The sequence below is a fragment of the Lepisma saccharinum genome, chromosome 10, assembly GCF_977018435.1.
Source record: "Lepisma saccharinum chromosome 10, izLepSacc3.1, whole genome shotgun sequence".
Classification (NCBI taxonomy): Eukaryota; Metazoa; Arthropoda; class Insecta; order Zygentoma; family Lepismatidae; genus Lepisma; species Lepisma saccharinum.
In genome coordinates, this window is record NC_139238.1 from 74,682,361 (window position 1) to 74,696,002 (window position 13,642).

General features: G+C 37.2%; 1 protein-coding gene across 1 annotated transcript in view; it reads left to right on the forward strand.

Annotated features, from left to right (window-relative positions):
* Positions 1–13,642, forward strand: part of IntS4 (integrator complex subunit 4) — a 97,963-nt gene that overhangs the window by 1,035 nt on the left and 83,286 nt on the right. The window contains exons 2-4 of the mRNA XM_083129920.1: positions 2,479–2,628; positions 4,494–4,622; positions 11,691–11,837. Coding sequence (XP_082986046.1) covers positions 2,479–2,628; positions 4,494–4,622; positions 11,691–11,837 — 426 coding nt within the window. The remainder of the gene's footprint in view (positions 1–2,478; positions 2,629–4,493; positions 4,623–11,690; positions 11,838–13,642) is intronic.

A 13,642-nucleotide genomic window follows, 5' to 3' on the forward strand; every position in this document is an offset into this window, starting at 1 on the left:
GAACCATGCACGGCAAGGTTAGGTTAGGCAAACATAGTTAAATTTGTTTTTCAAAATTAGAATTTTTTTTTCGGGTTTGAAAACCCCACGAACCATGCACGGCAAGGTTAGGTTAGGCAAACATAGTTAAATTTGTTTTTCAAAATTAGATTTTTTTTTTCGGGTTTGAAAACCCCACGAACCATGCACGGATAGCCCCACGAACCATTCATAAATAGCCCCATGAATCATTCATGGATTGATGAACCATTCATAAATAGCCCCATGAACCATTCACGGATAGCCCCACGAACCATTCACAGATAGCCCCACGAATCATTCACGGATAGCCCCACAAACCATTCATAAATAGCCCCACGAACCATGCATGGCAAGGTTAGTTTAGGTTCTGTTAGGTTAGGTAAACATAGTTAAATTTGTTTTTCAAAATTAGAAATTTTTTTCGGGATCGAATACCCCACGAACCATGCACGAATAGCCCCACAAACCATTCACGGATAGCCCCATGAACCATTCACGGATAGCCCCACAAACCATTCATAAATAGCCCCACGAACCATTCACGAATAGCCCCATGAACCATTCACATATAGCCCCACGAACCATTCATACATAGCCCCACGAACCATTCATAAATAGCCCCACAAACCATTCATAAATAGCCCCACGAACCATTTACGGATAGCCCCACGAACCATTTATGGATAGCCCCACGAACCATTCACGGATAGCCCCATAAACCATTCATAAATAGCCTTAGCGATACTGGGCGAAAGGGAGGGGGGGTTATAACCCCCAACAACCTCACATTGAGCATGCCACTGATCCTGTGCACGTCATGTTGTTGCAAGTTCGTAATCAGAAATGATGAACATTAACTCACGTTTATTTACGTTCTAGAACTGTTACACAGTTACAAAACCGCGTATTTGGAAACACTGACCGGTTGTTACGTCATGAAACGCTCGCAAATATTTGGTTCACGTAGTAGACGGACATCAAGGGAACATCTTTCGTGCATCGGAGTGACATTAGTGTCGAAAATTACATGATTTAACGGCAAAAAATTTCAACCAGGTGAAAACAAGCTTCCAAGACCTTCCTAAAGTATAAATAAACCCATTTCGGTAAGTACTTTCTCCCGTAAAATTGAAGAAATACGTTTTGGGGATACGAAAATTTTACCATGAAGCTAAAAAAAAGGAATAACAAAAACCACTCTCTATGTAAAAAATTATGTTTGTTTTCATGTAAAAAGCATAATGGCACCTTGAACTATGTTCCGCAATATACAATTGGTAAGTTCGAACCATGAAAAAAAACAAAATATCCGATTTTAATGTGTTTCCGACTGTTACCCAGGATACTTGTGAAAGTATTCAGAAATTGGAAGTTGTGCTTAGATGACGTTCTGTTCTAGCATGTAAGTACAAAGAATAAAAGAGCAACTACATGAACTGACTTGCATCATTGAAATTAGGGTAAGAATTTACAATACCGGACCCCTCCCCGATTTTTGTAACATTTCACATGCTCACTAGAGGCATCCTAATCACGAACTTGAAGTTGAAATTTGGGGGTCACGTGTAGGAATTGCAAAATTGAGGGAGGAAATTTTCCCATTACTGTGCTACGAAACTAACCTTTTTTTCAGTCCGTGATCGCAATTGGCCCACAAACTATTCACGGATAGCCCCACGAACCATTCTCGGTAAGGTTAGGTTAGGTTAGGCAAACCTAGTTAAAATTTGGGGTCGTAGAACCATGCATGGGTAGCCCCACAAACCATTCACGGATAGCCCCAAACCATTGTTGGTAAGGTTAGGTTAGGGAAGCATAGTTAAAATTTGGGGTTGTAGTAATATCAGTAATATATAAATTTCATTCTAGAACGTAAAATATTGCAATAACCATTGTTTTCGTGTAGAAATCCAGGGTTTCTGGTCCGATCGCGGACCACTCAATTTTGCTTATTTTCCAATTTCTACACGTCACCCCCAAATGTTAACTTCAAATTCTTGATTAGGGGGCCTCAGTTAGTGAGTATGCGAAGTATTTCAAAAATCGGCGAGGGGTCCGGTATTGTAAATTCGCTCCGAAATTAGTTACCATCAGCAAATATGCAGTCTGAAAGGGGAGAATGTAAAATGTCATCAGTAGGCCCAAGTTCTGATTCTTTAATTCTAAGGTAATCACACACACACTCCAAAAATTTCCGAATACGCTATTGCACCATTGTTATTTTTAATATGCATTCATTACTACTACTACTTGTCTGTATTCATTTGTGGTTTGTGTTCCAGCTATTTGCTGAAATCTCTTGAAGAACTGAATACCTACCATTCCAATTTATTAACATATTCGGATTTTCATTGTTGACATGAAATGTAAGCATCCATGAGTGAATAATTTTTATGCAGGGGCTCTTTTGATTACTGAATCATATTAAAAGCTAATAGTATTATTTGGTGCAAACAGGAACAACCAAAACCAAAGAAGCTCAGACTTGTGAAGAAAGCCTGGACTGGAAGCTCGGCTGCAGCGTATATTGGCCTTTTGGAGAACTGCAAGGACAGCAACGAAGCTCTTCATGTTTTGATACGAATATCTGAGTCATTGCAGTTTCAGGTAAAGCACTTTCTTTCAATATTTTTCAGATACAGAGTAATGTTGACATTTCTTTTGAATAAATTGTAGAGCTTTTTTAACTCTTTAAGTGTGGAATTTTCTGAACAAGTTGTTACTAAAAAATACAGGTTTTTTGTAGAGTTCTGTTGAAAAATTAACTGAAATAAAACAACAATATTTGCCTGCATCCTTCTTTTATGCTTTATTTTGTTATAGAATTGATTTCACATTCCATGACAAATGTAAGTAATACAATAATAATGCACATCATGTCAGCACTTCAGGTTCATGCAAAATAAATCTTGCTGGTGTGAAAGTCTTCGAAACAAGTGCAACTCAATGTCTGCATCACACAAACTTCATTTTGAGTCACATTTCGGTTTTCTGTTATGCACGAACTACACTACTCGAAGAGCAGACTTACTTTTCTTACGTCCAACTTGTATTCTTTTTCATCATATTCCTCCTCCTACAGTTTAAAGTGGGATCCGAACCACTTGTGCCTCCACTGGGTATGAACCCGGGACCCCTTGATTACAAGGCGACCGCACTGCGCCATCGGGGAGGCCCAGGAAAATAATAAAGTTGATACATTAACCTAGCAGAAATATAACTTAAATATGTCAGTTGAAGGCTTAAGCTGTAAAATTGTAGGTTTAGAGGAATTATACATAAAGGCTTGATTGTATTACACATCTATTGATTCATAATAGAGTATCTCTACTAACGAACAGACTAAATATGCCATTTGCATGATAGTTCATTAAAGGCAAATATTTATTTGTAACCAATAACTTAAATTTACCTTTTTTGCTCAATTTCCCCATTATCCATGGAATATCACTCTCAATTTTTCTTACAGGTACTTCTCAGAATACACTTTACGCTGCAAATATAATTTTTTTAGTTCCTCCATCAGAGGAATAATTATCATAATATTGCAATTGTCTGCTAAGGCCAAAAATACCTGAAGTCAAGTTTTTTTCTTTCTCTCTCTCTGGGGGGGACTTAGAAAAATAATGCCTGCCTTGAACTACCCCTGCATGTGTGTTAAAACAACAAAAATAATGAAATTTTAAAAGTGGTCAAGTAACCAGTGCTGGAACATTCTGTATGGACTGACCCATATGTATATGGTCTTAGTATAATTTCTATGAACTAAAGTGGATGAATATCATAGTAATGCTTCTCCCACTTATTCAGCATTTCTAATAATGTTATGTGTACTCATATTATTGGTAATTTGTGGGTGTTTTAGGATCATTTGTCGAAAATATAGCTGTAAGCCAGTGGAAAAGTGGTTCATACACCCTATACTGAAACGTGTGATATTTTGACTATGAAAAATATAACCTTTCTGATTTTTTAATATTATGTTTGACATGTATTGATTATGCTATGTAACAATTTTTCATTGTGGTAAAACCTGGGACACCCTATCAAACAATTAACCGAAGTGGAGTGTTCTTTTCATCACAACATGTTATTTTATTTTAAAAAAATTCTACTTTCTGAGTAGGTAAGAGTGGTAATATAGTCATTTTCTGTTAGGACTGTCCTTCTCTCCAACAATACGTAAATCATCAAAATACTCTACATAGTTTCTGAGATATGACATGTTCTGTGTCACATAGTGCGTTCATTCATCCACCCAATTCTGAAGATCTGCAAATTTTCAAAAATTTGTAACTTTCAAAATATTTGTTGGACAAGTCTAATATCACATATTTGTCATATTAGACCAAGTATCTATCAGTAAAAAAATATGAAGCAACTTTTTGTCTTCCAATTGGGTAATTTCATGTGGAATGACCCTATAGTTGAGAACTTTTAGTGAGCATAATATAAGTCTGGTCTTGTTGTAGGATGAAGATGCTACAGAAATTGTAAAGAAGTTGTCCGAGCATTTCCAACAAGAACATGAAGCTGCAGTTAGGGCAAAAATTCTTTCAATTTTTGCGGATATTGGCAGTCAATCCGGGACAGAGATTCAGGTAAGGTGGTGGTGTTCTGCATTTGCATGTTCATTTACATTATCAGATGAATACATTGTTCATGTAATGTGTAAATAGGGCTGAGCTGATACTTTGATCTGGCACCACTGCCATTATGCGTACCGATTCCTACTGTTACAATGTACTTGAAAAATTATAGCTATTGAAAGAAATCAGAGTTTTTACAAATTTTAATATGTAAGTTTTCCATTGCAATGAACTAGTTTTGCTTTAAAATATTCATAATTTCACTTAAGATAGTAATTTCATCACAAAATCCTTTTCTTCCCGAAATATTCATACTGTGGGAATGAGAGATGCTTTAAGAGATAATTCAGGTACTCATGTTTTCCAACTAATTCCAACGAGGATGGTGGCAGTGGCTACTTAAAATAGCTTTGTGGAAAACGTGAGTATCCAAAATATTGTTGCAAAGATAATAATAATAATAATAATCAGTGGTGCCAGCATATGTTGGTCCATGGAGCCTGAGCCCTCCAATTCTTGTTCTTATTATTGTTATTGATGTTTGGGGTATAAAAGACACGGTTGTATAATACCGTAACGTACGCTTGAGTACGTGGGATCGAACCAAGAACCTTAACCATTGAGGTGGGTGATGTAGCTCGCTTAATCATTCATCCTCCTCATTTGAGCACTCGCCCTTCAAGGTAAGCCTAATGGTAATGGGCGAGAGGTACTAACTACACACTTGGAAATGGCAAAACACAAGCTTTCGGATTAATACCTTCAAGTCTAAATCAACATGGTTGGAAGTAACAATACCTGTCTGTCTCTGATGATACAATTCCCCGCTAATAGCTGTTCATATCGAAACGTGTTCGATCACTCAATCTCCTCAGTTGCTTCTTGTTCGGCGATTCCAGGTAAAAGACCCCACACCACACGTTGCTCTCTGTTTTCATGGTGGTTGCGGTAAACGCGGTTTAAAATTACTTACGTGAAATTTAAAAGATTTCGTAATTCCGCGTTGCACAATTTAATGGTTCAATCCTATTAATTTCGAAGATCCACTGTCTTCATTCACAAAAGGGTACGGCGTTTGAAGCGGAGATGGTACCGCGTCAGTACATTGTTTGTTCCCGGGCGGCGGTGGTTGCGATTTTTCCCGTTCGGCAGCACTGGCGCGCGCATCTTGGTTTGCGTCGTCTGCTTCCTGTTGTCCGGTGGCGTTGTCAGTTGGGGGTTGGGGGGCTGGGCCGTGTTGCTCGGTAATGTGCCGTTCCTGTTCCCCACGTGGCTGGAGGGGGGTCGAGTATGTGCATAGCATCTTTTCTTTTTCAGGTCGGGGATCTTTCTGAGGACAGGGTGCCAAGTTGGGTGTGCTTGTCCATTGTCCAGGTTTAGTGCTGGTTTCTGCTGGATGATAGCATGGGTTTCTTTGATGGTGTTTTCTATGACAGAGCCGGTTGGGTAAAGTATGGATATGTTTTGTTCTCTTTCCTCCTTCCCTGTTCGTTTCAATGAAATACCTGCTGATCAGCACCTTAACTGCAATAGACCAGGAAGGATTTGTAAATTCCTGATGTGACATTCTTTGAATGCCTGAGAGAGCAACAGCTGGCGACAGGAGTTATGAATTTAGGCTAGCTATAAATCTCAATTTAGAGGAGATTGATACGGTACATACACGTAAGCGAATTCCTAACTTTTCCCACAAAGGCCACTAAAATTAATAGAACATCTACAAGTAAGTTTTACAGGAAAAAGTTAGTAATTCACTTACATTTATTATTATTATTATTATTATATTTGTCATTGTGATTTGTGGTGAATTGCTTACTGAGTCAGTGACAGATTGTTTTTCATGTATTATTGGTGTACACTTTATTTGTTGCACCTACTACTAGTCAAGTGGCTTGTGATCGTAATTTCCAAGAAGCAAGACTGTCGGCCTAGTTGATGCAGTGCACGCCAGGTTGGCAACAGTGAACAAGTGTCAGTTTTCTAGGGTGATGGAGGATCGCGGTTTCAAAACTAAACTCATAAGGAAAAAATCAGTTGAAGCCATTTTAAGTTTGCATGAACAATGGTGTAATGTGGTTTTCTTGGTGTTGTTTATCATGAAAAAAAATTGTAATCAAGTTACTGCGGGTGGACAATACTCTTGTCCAGCGTTCCGATACTACAGATTTCAATTTGGCTCTGTAATGGGCTATTATTGATTGAATATTTCAGGTATTGTAATTTCGAAATATGAAGTATCAGGGGTAGAAAAATACAGGGCACCTGGTCGCTGTGGTGCCTTAAAATTTTCACCTGGCAAGTGACTTTTTAAATTCAGTTGGGACACTCCCAGACTACCTTTTTTATCATTAAAGTAACTATTTTACTGATAGTTAAGCAATATTTTTCTTGCAGTTTGTGTGCAAAGAATTGTGAAACTATGCACTGTTGATTAAACATAACTACCCTTAAATTACTTTCCCAGATTTATAGCTATAAGTGTATAATTTTGTGTCACAGGTGGGACAGATGAAACACTGCCTCTTCACTTAATAAGAAATTTGGCAATTTTAATATTCTAGAGGAGTTGAAGAGGAAATGTAACGGTTAAAGGGAAATTAATTGTTTTTTGGTGTCATGGGTGAGACACAATACAGAAGTCTAAATAAACTAACAATATGTAAAATAATTTTAGAAAACAGGGCCACTTTCACATGGAATCCACCAATTCTGTTTTTTTTTAATATTTTTAGTTCGATTACTGAAATTTCCATTAATTGTTTTCTTAATAACAAGTACTAACTAACTAACTAACTCTCTAGCCTTCTTAAACCCGAAGGTCCATGGCTGCAGCAACACAGGCCTTCCATCTGTCCCTATCCTGAGCAAGATCTATATACTCTTTTCCATCTCTACCGATTTCCTTTAGGTCCATCTCAACGTTGTCCCTCCATCTTCGTCTTGTCCTTCCTACAGGTCTCCTTACCATCAGGTTTCCCAACAAGAATCCTGTAAACTCCTCTTTCCTCTCCCATTCGTGCCACATGGCCTACCCACCTAAGTCTTCTTGATTTAATCATTCTAATAATATCTGGACATGAATACAAATTATGTAGTTCTAAATTATGTAACCTTCTCCACTCACCTGTCTCCTCATCCCTTTCAGGTCCAAATAATTTTCTAAGAATTTTATTTTCAAACACTCTTAATCCATGTTCCTCTTTCAATGTAAGGGACCAAGTTTCACACCCATATAATAATACAGGCAAAATTACTGTTTTGTATATTTTAACTTTTACTTTTAGATATTAAACGAGAAGACAAAAGTTTATGAATAGAAAAGTAACATGCATTTCCTGAATTAAGCCTGCTTTTTATTTCCTCTTTAATATCATTTTCATTTGTTAGTATTATTCCTAAGTACTTGAATTTGGAAACTGCTTCAAACAAGTTGTTATCAATAATTAGATTTTGATTATTACCTAACACTTGGTTTTGGCCTGTAAGCATATAATTTATACTAAAGTGCAAGCTATCTTGACAGTGACGTCAGCTGGGACCGCACTACAGGTTGATGCGAAACCATTGTATCACTTCGCGCAAAGCATGAAAGATTCTCTCCGTCACAGTTGTGTCTCAGAGTCCGCAGAGAAAGCACACAGGAGGAACGGAGCGTTTTTGTGTACAGCTGATCGAGGATTGGGTCAGGTGGGAGGTGGGGGGTAGTAAGGACTGCTCGACTTCTGACACCCTTTCAATGTTGCCAAACTTACATGGACGAAAGGTCAATTGAGTTCGAGTGCGTCTGTTGTTTGTACCGAAATGAACGGCAAAACCGTACATAGTGAGAGCCGAGAGGTGATTTCGAATGTTGTTAAATTTCTTGACAACGAAGCGAGAGAAGGAAGTTACACGTTTCCGGTCATTCAAACTACAAAACGTGTGGCAGCTGCAGTTCAAATGTCGGACACTTTCATTAAGAAAATTAGAAAGGAAGGAAATTCCGGGGGAAAATTTACGACACCAGGTAAGCACAGCTCTGCCGAAAAGCATAGAATTGTTGTAGACGACTTTGACAAGTGTTTGATTAGAAGAACTATTGGTAATTTTTATACGGTTGAACATGAAGTGCCAACAGTAAAAAAAAAGTGCTTTCGAAATTAAAGAAAGAAATTAATTTTCGGGGTAGTCGTGAAACTCTTCGCAACATTATTTGCAATGACTTAGGATTATATAGTATTATATATTAGTTATATCAGCTAGTCAAAACCAACAAAAAGCCCCCGCAATATCGGGTCGACACTCTTGCAGCAGAAAACGGCCACACCGTACTTCGTCTTCCACCTTATCATTGCGATCTAAACCCTATTGAGTTTGTTTGGGGTATCATAAAGGGTCTTATTGCATCACAAAATGTGGATCGTATTTTGGGCAGAGTACTGGAAGTTGCAAGAGAAGTATTTCAGAACTTTCCCAATGAAGAATGGAAAAGGTCTTGCGAAAAGTAAAGGCGAAACAAGTTAGCGCCTCTGGCCTGGTACTCCCAATCGCCGCCACTGTCTCTAAGGATATAATTATAATTAATAATTAAATTGAAGATAAAATCTGTTTCTTGGATGGTAATATTTACTATTGCATAGTAAGAATAGATTTTATTGTCATTAATTATTTAAATCGGGAATCGTCATGAACGCTATCCATACTTCATCAACCACTGACCGTGCCATCCTGAACGTCGCGTTTTGCACCAGAATTTCATCTGTCAGAGAACAGCTGTGAGGCATCGTGGCAACAGCGTGCCATTTGAGAGCAGAGGAAGAGAAGAATTTCCCCCATATTCTCGTCTGCTACCGTTCACCGCGACAGAAACAAGTGGGGGTGGATTTTAGTTCGCATATTATCTGTTTTTTTTTTCTTCTTTGCTGAGCAGTATATATAATTTTAACTTCGACTTGTAACAAAATAATCGTGCCGAACACTCTACATTTCAATAAGTTTTTAAGTATCTAATATTTTAACACATTTATATGCTCTGTATACGCTGTATCGTGTTTTCATTAAGGAACTATATTTTTGTGCTCAAGCCTTGCGAACTTTCCGTTCAAAGGCACGTTGCCATCTCGTATTCGTTATCCGATTCCGTTCATTTTCTTGTATTTATACATCGTGCTCCTTTTAATTGCTCTTTATTTTACATGATTCCATTCTAAAAGAAACCTCGCATTGCGACATGTTGGACTTCCTTCCCTTGCATTTCAAACTATTGAAATTCTTTCCCTTGTTTGTCTTTTTTCTTAGTGTAGACAGTGAAAGTATCAACGATGGAAGTTTGCAATGCTGTTACTACGTCACTGTCAAGATAGGTTGCACCAGAGTATAGTTTTCTCTTTGCTAACTTAAAAACCTATCTCTTTAGCTGCTTTGAAAAATATTTTAGCATTATTCTTAATTGTATTTATATCATCCCCTAATAAGTCTACATCATCTGCATATGCTAACAACTGAGTCACACCATTTAATTTTAGTCCTTTGTTAGTATCTTTTACCTTCCTAACAGCTTATTTTAAGGCAAAATTAAAGAGCAATGGAGATAATGCATCTCCTTGTTTTAACCCATTGTAAATTTGAATTGTAAATTTGTCAGACACATTAATACCCACACAAATTTTACTTTCTGTTTCACTGGTGCATACTTTTATCATACTAACAAGCTTCTTAGGTATTCCAAACTCGACTAATATATTATATAATTTATCTCTTTTGACCGAATCATATGCTTTTTTGAAATCAATGAATAGCTGATGGACACTTTGATTATATTCCCACTTTTTCTCAAGTGTCTGTCTGATGTGAAAAATTTGATCTGTTATATTTAAATCCACATTGATAATCACCTATAATTTAATAATGAGTACAGTATGCATTTTTTTTTATGTTTCTTAGCCTGTGTGTTTTCTGTGTCACATGTATTGTTAAATCAGAATAATAAACATGCCATTATAAATTTTTGCACTGTTAGCAGAATTTTAAAATCTGTAGTAATATAGTACAGATGGCCATATATTTAAATATATTGCATAGTTATTCGTGCTGTTACCAGTTAGCCTTCTTCGGGAAAACCACTCCTGTCCAAGAATTAATCATTTTTAATACAATCTTGTATGAATTAATAAAATAAATGATTCAAGAACACATTTCACAGCTTTCTTACATTCTTGATTTTCTTAGACCGTGTTTGGAGAAAAATAACCTAGTTCCTTACATAAAGTGGCTGGCGCCTGATTTATTTTGAGTTTTTTCTACCCTTTAATTCATTATGAATGTGTGAATTACTCTCAATAGCAGTATAACACGTATTTCTAAAACACGTACTTCAACATCGAACAATTTTAAAAAAGTTTAAAATCGGCCTGCGTCATTTCACTACCCATAGTAACCCCAGAATTCTGTATGTTTCTGCAATACGTGTTTTAGATGGATAGGATTTTTTAACTTCAGGGACTGTTAACAGAATATGGAGGCTACAACAGTTTTAGGCATAGTTTTTGAATTCCTGTCTAACCCATATCAAATCCACACCCTTATTCCTGGTTTTTAAAATATCTTGACATGGCTATGGAAAGTTTTTCGTAGTTGAAGTTTTGGACCTGAAGAAGAGAACAGTAGATTCTCGAAACGTCGTTTTGTAAATAACATACTCATAAAACGTAAGTACCATTTTTTGTGTTTTTTGAATATTTTTAAATATTTTTAAAATACGTGTTATACTACCCTTGAATGAGAAACAAAGAATGCTGGTGGTAGAACTTTTCAAAATGTATGCTAGGGCAAACATCCATGGATTTTTTACGATAATAAAGTATGCGAGAAAGCTAATGATAAAAAAAACATTACCTTTTTCCTTCCAAGGGGACTGTTATTTAATTTTTTCTGGCTTTTCCAACTCAAAACATGAAAATTCAGTTCCCATGAAAACTCGCTGAGTTGGAACGGACAAAATGAATTTAGTAATGTGAAGAAGTATTTTCAGTGATTTTATTATTTCATTTGCTATGAATGTAATCTCGGTGCCAACGATTAATACCTTTTCTTTTCTTCTAGAATATCATAGATGAGATTATTGTGTTGATGAAAAAGGAAGAATCACACAAAGTTTTGGCTCAAGGAATAACAGCATTGTTAACGCTGGGGAAGTTGATGCCTGACAATGTTACTGTTCACCAAAAATTGATAACTGTTGCAAAAAAGGTAAGTAGTTCACAATGATATGTCATGAGATTTTGGCTACTGCTTTCAAAGAGGAGCACATTACAGAATGTTGTGTAGGTTTATGTTAAATGCCTGGAAAACTGGAAAAAGTTACGGATTTTTTTTTATTGACAGAATGAGTGGCAACCCTGATTTTTTTCTTGATTGATTGATTTGCTTTATTTTACTTGTTTTGGCAGATTGAATGCTTGTGTTGCTGCAGCCATAAACCTTCGGGTTTAAAAAGGCTATAGAATTAGTTAGTTAGTTTGTTTTGGCAGAGAGTGGGAATCATGCTTTATTGTTGTATGTGTCCTCTATAATTGTTATTTTTCAATATAATCTCCCTTCACTGCTACGGCCTTACGCCACTTTGGAACAAGTGCTTGTATGCCATCCGTGTACCAGCTTGCGGGCTGTTTCTTCAACCATGTTTTCGCAGCACGAACCACACTCTCATTGCCCTCAAATTTCACACCGTGCAGTGCATCCTTCATTAACCCGAAGAGATAGAAGTCGGAAGGAGCAAGGTCAGGGCTGTAAGGAGGATGGGGAGTACAGAGAATCCCAATCTGGCGATTGCCTCAGTGGTTTTCAGGCTTATGCGTGGTTTTGCATGCAAAAGCAACACATCTTTCACATTTCTGTCTGGTCTCACTCTCCTGTAGCATTTCTTCAGTTGCTCCAACGTGTTGATGTACCTGTCAGAATTTACTGTTTCACCTTGGGCCAAAACATCAACAAGAACGACCCCAAACATGTCCCAGAGCACTGTGATCATCACTTTACCGGCAGAGGTTTTACTCACCGCTACACTGCTACCGCCTATCAGTCGAAAGTGAAACTGCACACAAACTAAGGAAGCATTTCAGTCGGACTGAGGAACAGGACACTTCGATACCTTGAACCAGTAATGAGAAAAAAAATGTGGGGCATTACTTTTTGAGTGCTCTTCGTACAAGGTAAGGTAGATGAAGATGGATCACCTTCAATTTCAAGGACTCAGTAAATGATGCTTGTCTTTATCCTTTTGTCAATTTCATCTAATTATCATTCAATGCTCGATGCCAGGAGTCCCAGGTTCGAATCCTGACATGGGCATGAATATTCTTTGTGAGCATCTCTTCATAAATATCATCACTCATCCTCATCTTTGCAATAGCCAGAAAGTAGAGAAAGGTGAAGTAAAATAAACCAACTCAAATCATTCAACACTAAAGTTGCGATTAACTTAAATTGATAAAATAATACCAACATAAAACAACTTGGCGTACTCGTCCACCTTATGCCAGCTAAGGACCTGCAGAATGTTTTTCGTTGTTCCCTCCTTGATGTGTGGCAGGAAGAGTGGGTTGCAGTAACGGGGAACAAACTTCACTATCAAGCCATTGGTGCATGGCACTCCTTGTCCTGTTCCTCATGTTACAAGAAGTTCTTGTAATTCGACTGTGAATTGGACACAGCGGACTCACCCATGCTCACTTGCTACAAGGGCTGGACCCTCCAATGTGTCGTGTTTGTAACATCATTTTATGTATTCGGCATATTCTTGTTGAATGTGCCAATTTTGCTTTCTTCAGACAGTTTTATTTGGAAAGTTCACAGCCAACGTATGATTTTTGACCCTTTTGTGAAAATTAATTGCTATGTTACTATTGGCTATATAGACATGAAATTTTGCACACTGATTCAAAATACTAAGGGATAGAAGTTATCGTACAGAAACGTTATGTATATATCTTCAAGCATCAGTGTTGCCATCTCATAATAATAAAAATTTTCATTATCATTTATTTTTTAAAAAT